Genomic DNA, 15,606 nt, shown 5'->3' on the forward strand with positions numbered 1-15,606 from the left:
TGGGATGTCCTGGAGTTGTGACAGGGGTGCTGATAGTGGGGGGGGATGGAAGTACTTTAATGAGGCCCCGACATGGAGGGGGCCGTTCAGAGAGAGGAGGTGATGCTATACTAAAGCCTAGGACACACTAGGTGATTTTAAAGCCGAATCTATGCCCGGTTTGAATCTGGGCTAGTCGAGGTTGGGGGTAACAGATAATCCTGTAGTGTGAACGGGCTGAAGACTGCCGATTCTGGCTGTTTGGCCCGATACGATCTGGCCCAGGACCTTTGTCGCATGTCACCCCCCTCTCTCTCCCAATCTTTCCTGTGAACTCTCAAATAAAGGCTAAAATGCCAAAAAATAAAAAATCTTAAAAAAACATGTTTGATTTTGGCAGGCTCGTGTAGTGTGACCAAGACTGGCAACAGCCAATGGGAGTTTAGATAAAGGAAGTCACTAGAAGTCACATTTAACAACAACACCCACTCATGTAGATAGTTATATCAGCGAGATTCCCACCTCCACTTGCTCCACTCTGATTGAGTTGTTACACAATTTATTTTGGAGGGATGAATCACATATAAAATAGTATAAAATAGCCTGGGTAAGTCCACATAAGTATGCGATTACAAATTAAATGAAAGAACTCGTAATGTAAATGTAATCTGCAGAGTCACATCTTGTAAGCAGGCCCAGACTTTCTAGCAGCGGCCTGACCGTCGACACCAGCATGGTGAATTTCCCCGACTGCTGTGATGTCCAGGTTGATTTACTGTAGATTTTGAGGTGTCACTTTTTTTTGGTTGGTGGTGAAATCACCTCAGTAGATAGATGCCATATAGATAGAGAGGTTAATGCTCCAGTCATGCACTGAACGGCTTTCACTCATTCAGAAGGAGGCAACAAAGGTTTAAAAACAAGTTGATAATGCTTCTAGGTAGGCAGATTTAGCACAGTTGAGTCCGTCTCGGCCCAGACACTGAAAATAGATCCGTGGATCAACTGACTTGGGAGGTTTCGGTCTTGGCGTGAAGCCAGTGTTGAGCTGTAATGTGCTGTCAGCTGAGCTGGTTGGAGATTAGCAGCTGAGTCAGCGATAGAGGTCAGCTGGAATGGAGTTTTCCAGAACCTCCATCCATTCATATAGAAAAAAATAAATAAATAAAACTGGCTAAGACATGCCAGACTTTCAGTTCCTCAAATCAGCCTGGTCTTCTCTGCTCCACTTCCCCATTATACTGTTATTTGTCGTGTGTAGATGTAGCTGAAGCGGTGCTGTTGTTGCCCGTTTTGTTCTCCTTTCTGTCCTGTGCTGTCCTTGTGTTACTGTCATTATTTTGGGGCCCTCTATTATGGTTTTCCACCACTTCATCCACTTGGCTTGCTTTCTCTATTGTTCTCCATGCATGTGTTTAGTGTAGTGCAACGCTGAACAAAGAGTTTCCTTTAGCGTTTACAGAAGCAATCTGCCCCAGGAGGGCCGTCTTGAAAAACAAAGTTTATAGTTTAGAGCGTTAATTAAGACCCGGGGCAAGAAATAATGTGATGATTAACTATACACATACACACATATTAAGTCAGAGCTTATGGCTGTTAGCCCATCAAGGAAAAAATGATACACACACGTTAGATAACGATTTTTATTCCATTTTCTCCCAAGACAAAAATTTTCAAAGTATACAAGTGTGGATTGTCATTAAATGGTTGCTAACTATGTCACTGTAAACAAAAAAAACCCTAAGCTATCACAAAAAAACAATTGAGAAATATACATAAAAATATACCTCTGAGAAAAATTAATATCTTGACATTTCCTAATAGCTTAAAGTTGGGGCTCAATCAGTAGCAATGAAGACTCGTATAATCTATACACATGCAAAAGATAAAGCCCCGCCCTCCCACATAGAACAGATCACTGCGTTTCTCTGAGGCAAAGCTCTCAGTATGGCTGGCATGGGGAATGTAGATTAATATTGCTTTACATACCGTGCTAGTTAAGGTTGCTCAGAGTTTTTTAAGCTGGTTGAATTTCAAAATCAGTATGACTTGAATCGACAGCATGTTACAGACACAGAATGGATTCTTTGGCGTTTTGTTCAGACTACTAAAAACAGAAAAACTAAAAAAATACCTGGTGATGCCGGACACGTCTGAGCAGGATCCCTCCTGTACTTTTGCTCTATTTGCATATAAACACCTTAAGTGCTCTTGTTTTACCCCCCAACCCCCCCAAAATGGGCTTATTTCCCCACATACCATGGGGCCGGGTCTGCATGGGAAGAATGTGAAAAATGGACATTCCACAGTAAGACTCAAGAGTTAAAACAACATTGCACTCTTCTCTTTAGGCACAAAAAGCCCCATTTTAAAATCGAGCTTTCAACCGGCGCGGGGTATTACTACTATACAACTGGGCTCTGGTCTAGAAGGCTGGTAGACCCACATGGGATGAAGCTAAACTAGATTCAGACAAACAAGATACATCGTCTGTACATCTGCACGTTTTATTGCTAAGTACGCATAACTGCAGCATGGGGAGTTTCTCTTTAAACCTGACCAACTCGCTGTTTTTAAACCAGCCACTATTCACTACATGACCTGGAAAAAATAAACTTGTTTCTGTGTGTGTGTGTGTGTGTGTGTGACGTGTGAACCCAGTGAACTGGAAAAGGGACAAAACAACAACAGTGAAGTCGTTCTCCTCCTCTCCAGCCCCTCGATAACTCACTCTCAGAGTCAGCTTGACAGGCTGATTGCTGGTGGTGTGAGCAGGAGGGGAGAAGGCGTCGCCCTCCGAGAGCTGGCAGCTACTCTGACGCGACATTCAACACAAAGACTGCATCTTCGCTTTGACACGTCAGGAGAGACTAGCGGGATATCTCCGCATCGGCCTGGCGAGTCCGACGACCGGATCACTTTGGGCAAAAAAGACAGAATGCGGGCTTCAAAATAACGAAAAAAAAAAAACGGAGTGAGGTGCGCTGGAATGATGCCTTGATATATTTCAACAAGATGAGGAAAGTTAAACGTTAAATGTAACAGAGGTCAGCCTTTCACCCATTTACAATGTAAAGAATAACAACATATCTTGTTGACCAAACCACACCCATGATAACATCACCTTTCCCCCAATTCTACTCCCTAAACACAACCGCCCCCATCGACAAAGCTTGCTTTGTACAGAACGTGCACTGACAACCCAAAGTCTCTTTTTATACACAACAGGTGGAGGCTGTCAGAGGATAGATATGCTGAATTTCGTAAAAACACCACTTTCCCCAGAGTGTCAGACAGTTAGTTCTCTTGTTGAGGGCAGCACAGACAAATAATGTAACCAGGCGAGGAAGGATGAGAAAGAAATCAATCCAAATCCCATGATGCGACGACTTAGTTCGAGCTGCGCCCCTCCCTGCTCTCCAATCTGCGGTCATCATAGGGGAAGGGAAGAGGGAAGAGGGTGGAGGGGGGTGTCTGCATCACATGGAGATCCTACCATCCGCCAAACACCCCCATTTATCACAAGTCTACAAAAAAGTGACACCACCCAGTCAGTGATGAGAGGTTTTTGAGGGGGTTTGGGCTGGAGCTGGGGAGGGAGCTGAGGCGGGTTCGTTTGAGGACCAACGGGGTAAAAGGCGTTTTTTTCTGAAGGGGAGGGGGGAAGGGGGGTGGGAGAGGGGGGGGGGAGGGTTCAGGAGTCTGTGGCGGTCACTCCTCATCTGAGCTGCTGTTATCCAGAGAGTAAACCATGAAGACCAGGTCGGGCCGGGCCGGTACCATGGGGTTTCCCGGCTTCACCACCTCAAAGCCCATGTAGTGGAAAGTCCTGATGATGGACACTGGTGAGGAAACACAGTAAACAGCTCTGTTAGGGCAGAACCACATAGAGGAACAAGGCTGCCCCCCCCAAACTACCAACACTCATGCAATGAGGCAGTATCTGTTCCCAATTTGATCTTAACCAAAACTTTTTGAAAATTTTGAGCGGTTCAGCTGGTGTCAGTACAAAGATAAACCAGTCAGTCAGGTGCATTCATGGTGTTCTAAGGCATTTTGAGTTTTGAGTTTCCACTTCCAAATGGCATACATTGTGTATATGAATTATGTTTAAAATCCTTAGTATCTACTCAAAATATTTGTACGAAGTTAAGGTCTTTCCATCTTTAAATTAATAAGCAACTGGTTGTGAGAAACAAGCCCAGCCTCTAACTTGTGTGTGCTATGTTCAGTATAACCTGAGAAGTAAAAAAGGTCACAAAATATCTTACATCGATCCTCTCTGTTTTTATGGAACCACAGGAACACGAAGTTGACTTTGAGCTTCTCCTCAGCAAACTCAAGCAGAGCGGTGAGCCTGGGGATGAGATGGAGAGAGGGAGGGAGAGAGAGAGAGAGAGAGAGTGAGTGGGGAGTGGTGATGATGCACACCGAGGGCTTTTTTTTTCCCATTTTACATAAGTGCTGCAACTTTACATAATAATGCAGTGGCAGCTGCTCGAAGAGCTTGTTGTGAGCCCACGGCAGCCAAGGTGACCCTGTCCTGGTATCGATTACAGCAGAACACAAAGCCAGGCAGCGGAGAACAGAAACTCATTAGCAACCCGTTTAATTTGTAGCTCGCTGGTAGCCTTGAATCACCGTGATAAGAGCCCCTAAAATATATTTAGACCCATACTGCGCAGGGACTCTGACCAAATTGCAAAGATCGGTCAGTGTGTTACACTGATGTTAACACACATTACTTCAGATGCTGTGGGGAATAGCTGGCCTTATCCTAAATAATAGCTTATCTTTTTTTAAGGACTTCTGAGGCTCGAGGCTCAAACCAGGACTAAGAGTGGATCAAATACCAAAGCTATATCAGCAACATTTAAGGTCAATCATTCCACAAGAATCAGAGCATAAAATCTAGATATTTTACAGTTCTCCTAATAATAAAAAAGGACTATGTCCGCTGGGATGAAAATCTTATAACCGCATGGATATGGAAAGTATTTTTCAGAAGAATTGACCTCATTAGCTAGAGTCTGCCACTGAGTTTGTGCTTAAGATATCCATACATGGCTGTGTGGTTGTTTTTGTTTTCAGTTGTTCCTCCCTAAAGCAGGATAGCCTCCCCCGAGATGAAATCAGGGGGAGGCAGAGAACCGGCAGATGTTCGTTCGCATCTCAACACTGCCTTACAGCATTTTAAAAATTACACTGATTGGCCCAAGGGGGCAACATCATTTGGTCATTCATCTGTGCGTTACACATCTCAGACACCACTGATCAGATTTTCACTAAACTTGGGGAATGATGCATCTTTTTGCTGTATTATGAATTTTACAAAATTGCACTGATTAGCCCAATAGGGGCGCTACATTGTTTGTTTGTTTATTAATCCATGTTTCATACGCAATATCTCAGACGCCACTGATTGGATTTTGATGAAAGTAGGAGGAATGATGCATCTCACCACTGCACTCCAGGATTTTCTAAATTACACTGATTGGCCTAAAGCAATTGAGCAGGGCTGCAATTGCACGTCAAAACGAGGTGACATATTTGTTACTGATGGCCGTGAGGGGCACTGCATGATTTATAGGGAACGACATGTTTGTTTGCTGTTGCCTTAGTCTTTATTGAGGCAGCAGGAAGGCTGAGGCAGCTACAGAGAAGAGCAGAGATGGGAAACTATTCGATCCTCGCTCAGTGGGGGGTGAAGGTCTAAACCACTACACATGCTCACCCCTCTTTGCTCCCCTCCACCAGCGGCCCTGCAGGAATCTCAAGGAAGAGGCTGTCTGCAGAGAGGGCCGTATCCCAGCAGGCCGAGCGGCACTCGCTCAGCTGGTAGTGGAAGCGGAGGACAGGAGGGTTCCCACTCACTTGGGCAGCCTGCGTCACTGTCAACTTCTCATCCTGAATGCAGGGAGAGGAAAGGGAAAGAACAGAGAAGATTCATTTAGAGTTGCTCAGTTCAGAGCCACTCAATTATTGATGCTATTCTATGGAAAAAGTTGGGGTTTTCTTAAGTCATGTTGATGTTTTTGGTTGTTTCCATTGAGGTGAGGGTGGGCAGTCCCCTTGCCTTTTAGTATTTTTATTTTATGAGACAAAGGGGAAGTGGCAGAGCTCAGAGCACAGAGCTATAGGTTATAATGGAAAAATGAAATGTGAAATATGAGAAAAGCTTGCTGAAATGAAATCACTAAAAGAGGAAGTTGTGGTGACTGCGTGTGTATCTTAGAGAAGCAGCACAGGCAAGCACATGCGAAGGAGATTTACCCATTATGAATTATAACTTTACAGTCTTAATCTATAATTGCAGCATCATGCCCCCCGTTGAAACACTGTCGCACCACTCCTTGCTTTATTTACCTATTGAGCTGAAGACATTTTCTCATGCATATTGCTTGGCTACTAGCTAAGCTGTTGATCCAAAGACTAACAGCATGTGAAACATGAGTTCTGCATTAAGGCAGGAAAGGTTTGTACACATTGGTAATGCATGCACATACTGAAGAAGAGCAGACCTGTATATCAAGACCTGTATATCAAGACCTGCATTTCAAGTTACGATGGGTTACATAGCTTCAATTACATATGCTGCGTATATAGCTCAAACGTTTTAAATATCTATGTGAATGTACTGAAGATTTCTATGGCCAAATGGGTTCTGGTTGTGACTTTATCCCAGTCTAATAAAGCAGGAACATTAGAAAGGTTGTTTGCAGGGTGAGGGTGAGGGGTGAGGATGTTAATATGACAGTTGTGACTGATCTGTCTGATCCTAAATCTCTAATCCCCTGGGACAGTCAGTCACATGTCTGGGGTACACACACACACACACACACACACACTCCATGTGTACGTGTGAGTGAGAAACAGCGTTAGAGAGAGAGAGAGAAAACGGGTCAACTTTAATTAATTCCCTGATTTTTACTGCCTGCGCATCTTGAAAAGTGCTATATAAATAAAATGATTACTTTATATTCTACATTTCTGAGCCTGCAGAGGTGAATCCCGGTGAAAACGAGGATATCGAGTTCACCTACTAAATCCAGTTCATTCATGAATAAAGGGTGTGGATGAGGAGACAGATTAAAAGGATTTTTAAGCCTTGAAACAGGGATTTTGCAAAAAAAAAAGAGGGTACAACCCTTTAGCAAGGTGTTCCTAATGTTTAGTCAGAATGGTCCAGATGGGATAAAGCAATGAATTATTACCTGAAGTGTTTACAGTGAATATGACACACATGCCCACTTCCTTTAAAACCTTTTAGCCCTTTCAAAATTTATATCATGTGCAACAAAAACGCATCAAATTAGCAATCTAGGAGAAAGGCTTGTCTGATTAAATCCAAGTAAAACGTGTTTTTTATTACTTTTTAAATCAGGTTATAACCGAAAAATGAAACATGAAGTATGACTCAAGCAAAGCTGATGTGTTGAAATGAGGAAAAGAAGAAGTGCTTTGTGGATTTCCTGTGTATGGAAGGGAAGTTGCATAGACAAATCACATTTGCACAAGTCTGCCCAGTGTTTTTTCTGCTTATCTCTGCAGTTGAGTTGAGAATTATGATGCATTAGGGCCTCTATATGTATATAAAACTCCCTTCCTGAACCACTAAAACAACATCACCACTCGATTAAGTGCGTACGCATTTCAGAACACACCGTTTCTGTGGAGAGCTTTGCATTATGGGGTCAGATGTTGGATGGTTACAGCTTTGATTTGCAGACGTCAGCAGGATGTTTTAAATGCTGGGTCACAGCTCTGTGTCCATGTGTGTGTGTATGTGTGTGTGTGTGTGTGTGTGTGTGTGTTCAACTCGAGGCCTCTTACCTTGTGCAGTAGCACGCCGAGAGAGTGATCCCTGACAGTCCCTCGCCCACCCGGGATCTTCAGTTGTGGGTGAGGGGCATCAGGAGCACCACAGAGGCCCCGGAGCCTGAGGGTTGGAGCTGGGTAGCCTGGACCCCGCTAACCAGGAACTGGATGGAGAAAGAGAACAGGAAGTGATGTCACCTTTTCAACAAGTACCTCATGTCGCCATCTCCACACTCAATCTTATCCTCCCTCTTCTATTTGCTCCAAAAGACAAAAAAAATCCTCTCCATCTCTCTCTTTTCCTAACAATCCCCTCTTCCTCATGATCATTCTTGGGACACAGGAATACTGTCAGGGTGTCGTTCCTGACCTTTACATTCCTTGCTATTGATTGCTTGCAATGTTGGCGATATCTGATGACAATTAATCTGACCACGGTCCTGACTGGACAGGTGAATTCAGTTTAGAAACCTGTTCAGACAACCCTGGTTATCAATTCTGATTGGCTGAGTCACATTTGAAGCCGTAAAATTCCTGTTAAACGCACGCCCGTAACCATAATTCAAATTTCAATATAACAGTGAATTTAAGTATTAGAATATATAACCAAAAATCACCACTCAACTGGTGCTAGAACTATATTGCTTGGTGGAAGAAGAAGATTTGACTGTTATTAATATTTAATTATTGATTAAAAGTAAGATTTATTGAGCATTTGCTTTTTTTTCTTTATTACAACGGTGTGTTACTGCCATTTAACAAAAGGCCATTCGAGGCCAGGCTTTACAGTGATCTTTGGAGGTTTTGAAGAAGAACCTGTATTCGTTGTGACTATAGTGAAGACGCACCAAATAACAGCAAGCTGTAGACACTGTTTGTACAAAGCCTCCAAAACCTTTTATGAGTCTACCCAGTGTTTCAATATTGGGCCTGGGATATAAAAGTCATAGGGATGTAAAAGCCAAGAGCATCTGTTGCTACTCTACCAGGACATTTATACTTTTATTGCACTTAATTCAACTAGACCGTAAATGGGACACTGAAAAAAAACAAAAAGCCCTATGATGAATAAACACGGCCTGCTACTGAATGAAGGTATTTCTCCCACTGACGCAAACCTCTCAGCTGGGTGCCTCGCTCGCACATCCCTGTTCTAACTGAATTAATTAAGCACTGCACCTAAATAGCAAATATAAACACACTTGTGGCAACAAGTCATCTCCCCGCAGCGTAGAGGACAGCCAGAGGGACTTAACACGATTAGGTCGTTTGCATTTGTTGGATCCCTTTATGCCATTTCCAAATTGCCAAGGTCGGAAAACGACTAGATGGGCTTAACAGTTTATCCAACAATCAAATCAAAACTTGGGCCAAAGTGTATAAACTAGTCACCGTTGGCTGTGCTGCTGTAAGGGATCTGATAAAGTTCGCCTGCAGAGTCAGACAAGCCTCTTATCACAAGAAATATCTTGTGCAGCGGCAGCCTGGTAGCCTTAACCGTGAGCTTCAGTGGTCCAGTTAAGGCCTGGTTGGTTTCACACAGCTCGCAGCATGTTTATCCAGTCCTGACCTTCATAGCTCAGCAGTCAGATCCCATACAAATCATAATGCAAAAACAAAAGAACAGAATCCACAAGCATGCGAAGTGGACAAGCTCTAAAATTTATTGTATTACTTCTAGCAAGTTTTAATAGACAGAAAAGCATTCACAGAGTGCTGGTTCGTGACCACCTTACGATGCAGACAAAATTAAAGCCTGCGATTTAAATGGGGAACTGCATTCAAAGAGTTCCAGATGGGTTGGGCATGTGGTGGAGGGCATGTATCATAAACAAGCGCATGATCTGTAAACACCTCTGAAAATAGCTCGCGGGGGTTTTGGCAACACACATCTTTAGCGTTTTAAATTACAGTCCAACATTTCAGACCAGTCATAATGACAGCCAGCCACCGTTGCAAGGCGGGATGATGAGAAAAAAAATCTTCCGGGGGTCTCACTCACTCAGCAGAATGTCTGGTTTGCCTGCTGCAACCAAAAGATAATGAAGCATTCATTATCTGCCAAGTTGGCTTTCCTCGAGCTTTCGTTCTCTTTTTGGCTGAAGGCCTGTTGTTGATATTCGGTTTCAGGTGAGAAACACCGCACCAGTTATCTTTAAATTTCCTTTATTGACTGCACATGTGAGTCTGCAGTCTCCATCCTGATAAGATTCCCTCCGCTTTTTTTTTTCTTCTCGAAACCAGACACCTTTGCCCAATCTGCATCACGGCAAGGTAAGAGAAGTTCAGTTGGAAGCTACACCAGGTAGACCAACCTGTTTGAGGGTTTTGGTATCTCTCAATCTCATGTCACTGGGTGTGGCATAAGGGAACATCAGCTAAATTAATCCCTATGTTCTGGTGAGTGGGAGGAGCTGCACCGCAGTTGCTCTGGCTACCAGACAGGTTACCCCGACGACCTGATCTGCATAGCTACGAGCCAAGAGAGTGAGCTGTGGAAAACAAGCTCATTATGCCTGGCCTGTTGCACGCAGCCCTTCGCCGTCACAGAACATACAGTATCATCTCTCTCCTCCCTTCCTTTGGTCTTATTACTTCTGGACACCGTTTGATAACAAAGTGGGAAAAACATTGAACTTTTGTCCCTGGTCCTATTTTCTTTACTTTTTCTTTAATTCTAGGAAGACAGAAATATTTGTCTCTTCTATTGTCTGGGTGTGTTTGACCCTTACACTTCTTACTAGTGGTTGCTTGTAATGTCAGTGACCCATAACAGAAGCTTATTCCGCTGTTGCACTCATTGTAAACATTTGAGAAGAGAGTCTGCTAAGTGCCTAAAATGTAAACAAACAGATGGAGTCACAACCCAGAAAGAAAGAGGAGGAGGAGCCTCCATTTAACAAAAAAGTGGTGCAGTTTGGCAAGAGGAGAATGTTGGCACCGCAACACCACGCAATCCAAGCAGCCAATCGTTTCACTTCATTTATCCCACAGTAACAGAAGAGAGATTGGATTGGGGGCAACAGGTAGGACACAGACGGAGGAAGAGATAAGGACGTTTGCCAAGATGTCAAGACCTGCTTCACTTTTCCATCTTCCCTTTCAGAGAGAGGAGCCTGCCCTTGATGGAAATGCCAGCTTGTTTTGAAAGGCAACACTCTCGTCCTCTGACATTTCAGCCACTCCCCCCCCCCCCCCACCCCTATCCTATTGCCACTCCAGCTGGAGGGCTGCACCCCCAATAGGTCAGGAGGCCACCCTAAAAAGAGTTTATAGGTCAAATTTTTTAAAAGGAAGGTCGGCTTGGTGGGTGAAACGGACTCTGTACACCGACGTGAACGCAAACACACTCACAAGCTCGGGCCGTATTAACATGACGGTGAGAATTTAATCATCTGTGTGTTGCCGTAACACGCAAAGATGTTAAGTGCGTCATCCTCCGATTCTGCTGGGAGGGGTGTGTGTGCACGCATGTGTGTGTGAGTGAGAGTGCGTGCAAGTGAAAGAGAGAGAAGGGGAGAGAAAAATGATTTTTGAAGTATGAATGTTTCCATCGCCAGTCTGTTCTTCCTGAAGCTGTGGACCGAGTTGTTTTGAGAACCGATTCAGGTAAATTGTTCCAGGAGATAAACGGCCCAGGTCTCTGCTGGCTGGCTGACTGCTGGGGCAGAGTTTGGCTGACAGCCAAGAAACACACAACAACTAAAACAGGAAGTTCTCTGGCAGCGCTTGCAAGAAGACCAAAACACACCAAACCACCTCCTAACAATAATCTAGCCAGCTTAGTAATGGAAAGGCCTGCACTTCACCCATGTCTCATTAAATAACCCTCAACTGTCAAACGTACAAGAGCTCATTTATCAAAAACTTGACGGTAAAAATGCTTTAGGTCGGAGACACAAGCAGCAAGTCGCTGTGGGCAAGTAAGTAAACAGGAGAGTTAACAGACTGGAGTCCTCAGACCTCCTCAGACCCCTGAAGTTTGGCCGAGCTGCGTATCGGAAAAGATGTCGAGACAGAAACAGGAAAGGCACACGTGCTCTGAAACCCGAGTCTGGACGGCCGTGTCCCTGCCAAAACACGTCGCTCTGACCCCTGGACCCGGACTGCGGCTGTCCAAGGCCAGGCAGGCAGGCAGGCAGGCAACAACAAAAACAACCACTGAACTACATCGCTAGGACAGGAAGACGCTGCAGACACAGTTAAGGAACGCATTCAGATTGTTAAAGTATTAACCCGAATAATAAATATCAGTTTTGCCAATTCATATGGACACAAATAGTGATTCAAGTTATACCCAGTTCATGAAAGCGTTTACATTTGCTACTATAAACACCCAGGCTCTGTCTCAATGTGCGTTCTTGTGTCACCGTGGCACATTTTACACAATAGCTAACCCCCAAAATGTTCGAATATAAAATAATGCAAGGACAGATGAAGATTAAAGATCGTGGAAGTTTCCTTGTCAACCAAGAGACAAAGAAAAGAGCGCCACCTACAGAAACTCAACAGAAAATCCAAGGAGAAAGATGTTGCAGTCCCGCCCACACTGTTTGATTGACAGGTGATCTCACAGCAATGAGTGCTGAGCAACAAAGATGGCTGGATGGAGGATTATCACGTTGAGAGTAAGACAACCAATAATTCCTATGAATCTCATAAAATGGAGTAAAAATAAGAGTGGTTAATCATTAGCCAACAGAACGGAGCACATGGCGTAGTAGTAATATACGGCAATTCAAAACATGCCTTATATAGACAATTTACCCCACCCAAAATACCTTTGGATAACTATAACACTGATGAAGTCACCACAGGCTTTGTCACTACTGGCAGATTTTGGAAAACTTGGCTACATTTAATAACAAACCAATTTGACTGATGAGCCTGGCACCAAAACAGCGCCATAATTATCTCACTTAATAGCAGAGTAATTTAGCCTACATGCCTACTGACTGTTGTGTGAACACTTCACCTTTGGCAGTAAACAACCTCATCCCGTGTAACAGAGAACCAGCATGTGGGTGTGTTTGTGTGCGTCTGGTACATAACGTTATACCAGAAAACCACAGCGCGACCAGCATAGTCTGTATCTGTAACTCTGATGGCATTTGAGCATTGGGTGGTGCAGCAATAGAAAACGTGTGGCGTATTTGAGCAGCAGAGCCAAGGCCACGCCGGCCTGCACTGCGGTCGAAGCCGAAAACACTTGGAAAGTACCCTGGCTGAGGTGAGATGCCAGCTGTCGACTGAAACCGGTTTGCTTACGTAACGTTTTGGTTTTTGTTTGGTTATTGTTGCATTCAGTTTCATTTTAATCCAGAATCTTCCATCAGTCTCAGCTATCAGTGATTAGATCAGTCAAATGGGCATCACAGAGAATTAAAATAAGAATGCTCAGATTAAGTAATCCAGCTGTTTAAGTGACTGCTCCCCGCCTCCACCACCACACACACACACACACACACACACAGAGAGAGACAGATTCCATTGATGCTGCAGAAGTGAAGCAGAAGGGAGGGGGTGTCATGGTTATGCAACCAGGCTGATGTAGGCCAGTAGATGCCTTCAGCTGACAAGGCCATAGTCACAGAGCTAATATAGTTACTGCACTGGCTTGGAGCATCAATGGACCTAAGCTCGCTCGCTCTCTCTCTCTCTCTCTCTCTCTCTCTCTCTCTCTCTCTCTCTCTCTCTCTCTCTCTCTCTCTCTCTCTCTCTCTCTCTCTCTCTCTCTCTCTCTCTCTCTCTCTCTCGCAGTAGCTCACTTTGCATGTCAGACAATAACACCACAGAGAAGAAAAACAAGCCCAACATCTCTGTTTGTTTACCACTCGGAGAGGCAACTGCACACATAATAGAGCCTGACAAAAAGTCATATGTGAAGGTTAGGCCTAATTTAATGACATTCTATCCCATTCAAAAGGAGAACTATTGTAATCCTATAATAAAGAAGGATAAATACCACACTAAACACTAAGTCCCTATAGGGCTATTAGGTGATGCCATGGGAGACACAAAATACCATAAAATAGCCTAGTATTAAGTCACTATAAACTTACTATCGAGTACCACAGACACACTATTTGTCCTAAAATCTATACTAATATCTCAAATCTAATATTATAGTGTTTTTATAGCGTAAAATACACGTGGACAATAATATGCAGCTACCGTGTTTTGTAGACTATGTACACTGGTAGATTCCCTAAGCGAAAGTAAATGGCCTAGAGTGTCTTGTTTTGCAGAAGGCCTTTAACGACTTATGAATGAATTTCTCGCAGTATCCGCTTCAAGATGCAACTCCAAGTTTCAGATCAATGCGGAAGAAAGAAACTCGGATCCCTCAGAAAAAAAAAAGTGTCGCAACTGGGGGTTAAGACGTGAAAAAAGTGTACAAAAGGGGGTCCAAACAGAGAAAATGCATCCTAAGTGGAATTTAAATATGAAAAATATACCCAAACTAACATAAAAACGTGTCATAACTAGGATTTAAATAACCTAGAACTCCTACTTTAAAACGGAAAATGCATCAGAACTGGGATTTCAATAGAAAAACGTGTCCTAACTGGGATTTCAATAGAAAACAAAAATACTCCAACTAGGATTTAAAACAGAAAACTTTATTCTAACTGGGATTTAAACAGAAAATGTATCCTAACTGGGATTAAGACAGAAAAAAACGTCTTCTAACCGGGGTTTAAATCTCTTGGAAAAGTAAAGTAGCTGAAGTCACTGGTTCCCTAAATGGGGTCCTGGCCCAGCAAAATAAGCTATAATTGTATTTCACCATTACTTAATTCACTATAAGTTAGCACAGTCAGAGAATGTATAAGAACGACTATCCACCTACAGTAAGACAATAAAAATACAGATGAGGGTTCCCTGGGACAAAAATAATATCTAATGGGGTCTAATGTGTATCTATCTGGATGTTTTTTGGCATAAGAAAAGTTTGGCAGCCCTTGTTTTAAGTCATTCTCAGCATGTAACAAAAACAAACAAAAAACAAACAGTCTGCAGGCTTCATACGCAGCCAATAAACTTTGTTGATGTCTGATGAAAACGACACTGTAGGGAGCACGAGACAAAAAATATATCACATTATAAACGCGGAACAAATCGATTTTATCAGTTCTTGTTCATTTCTATTCATAATTCCTCCAGCATTTTTTTTTTTTGTATTTGTTGTGGTTAGCATCGCAGTCTTGACGCCTGCAGTGTTTCTCAAGCCATTCGCAGTTGTTTTCCTGCTGCTTCATGAGCAGGATACAAGAAAAGTTACAGTCTTTAGCACCTAACCGAGACAAGGAGGCTAAACTGGATTTGGGAAAACAGACACCCCCCCCAAATATATTAGTAAATATTACAGAATATGTCCTACCTTTCGTCTGTGTTCAGCATGATAGTCTGGAGAAAATGGGGAGGTTCGCGTCCCTTCTGACAACCAAAATAGTGACTATTTAACAGAAGCTCCACAGAAAAGTGCACCATCCGTAAACAGAAAAAACCCTTATTGCGGTAAAAGTCGGTAGCGCGACTGTATGTTGAGACAATCTTCAGTTACTGTGTTCCGACAGAGCTTCGGCTGCCAGTGTCTGCCCTGCGGCGGCCGCGAGCAGGGCTATTTATAAGATTTATGTCCGCAACAGAGGCATCATGGGTAATCCATCCAGGAAGTGAAGTTTACAAGTTGAAAACAAAAAACAAAAACAGAAACCACCGTGCCATTTCTTGGCCATTTCACGAAAAATCACAATAATATTCCTATAATGACTCATCATGTATGTGTAATACTTAATAATGGTG

General features: G+C 43.3%; 1 protein-coding gene across 1 annotated transcript; it reads right to left on the minus strand.

Moving 5' to 3' along the window:
• Positions 1–1,608: 1,608 nt before the first annotated feature.
• Positions 1,609–15,387, minus strand: oaz2a (ornithine decarboxylase antizyme 2a). Its single transcript, XM_071922294.2, is given in 6 exon segments — positions 1,609–3,821; positions 4,251–4,336; positions 5,714–5,886; positions 7,813–7,893; positions 7,895–7,961; positions 15,182–15,387. Coding segments are annotated over 6 exon segments (648 nt in total). The 5' UTR covers positions 15,292–15,387; the 3' UTR covers positions 1,609–3,690.
• Positions 15,388–15,606: the final 219 nt, after the last annotated feature.

The sequence above is a fragment of the Centroberyx gerrardi genome, chromosome 4 (genome assembly GCF_048128805.1).
Source record: "Centroberyx gerrardi isolate f3 chromosome 4, fCenGer3.hap1.cur.20231027, whole genome shotgun sequence".
Taxonomy (NCBI): Eukaryota; Metazoa; Chordata; class Actinopteri; order Beryciformes; family Berycidae; genus Centroberyx; species Centroberyx gerrardi.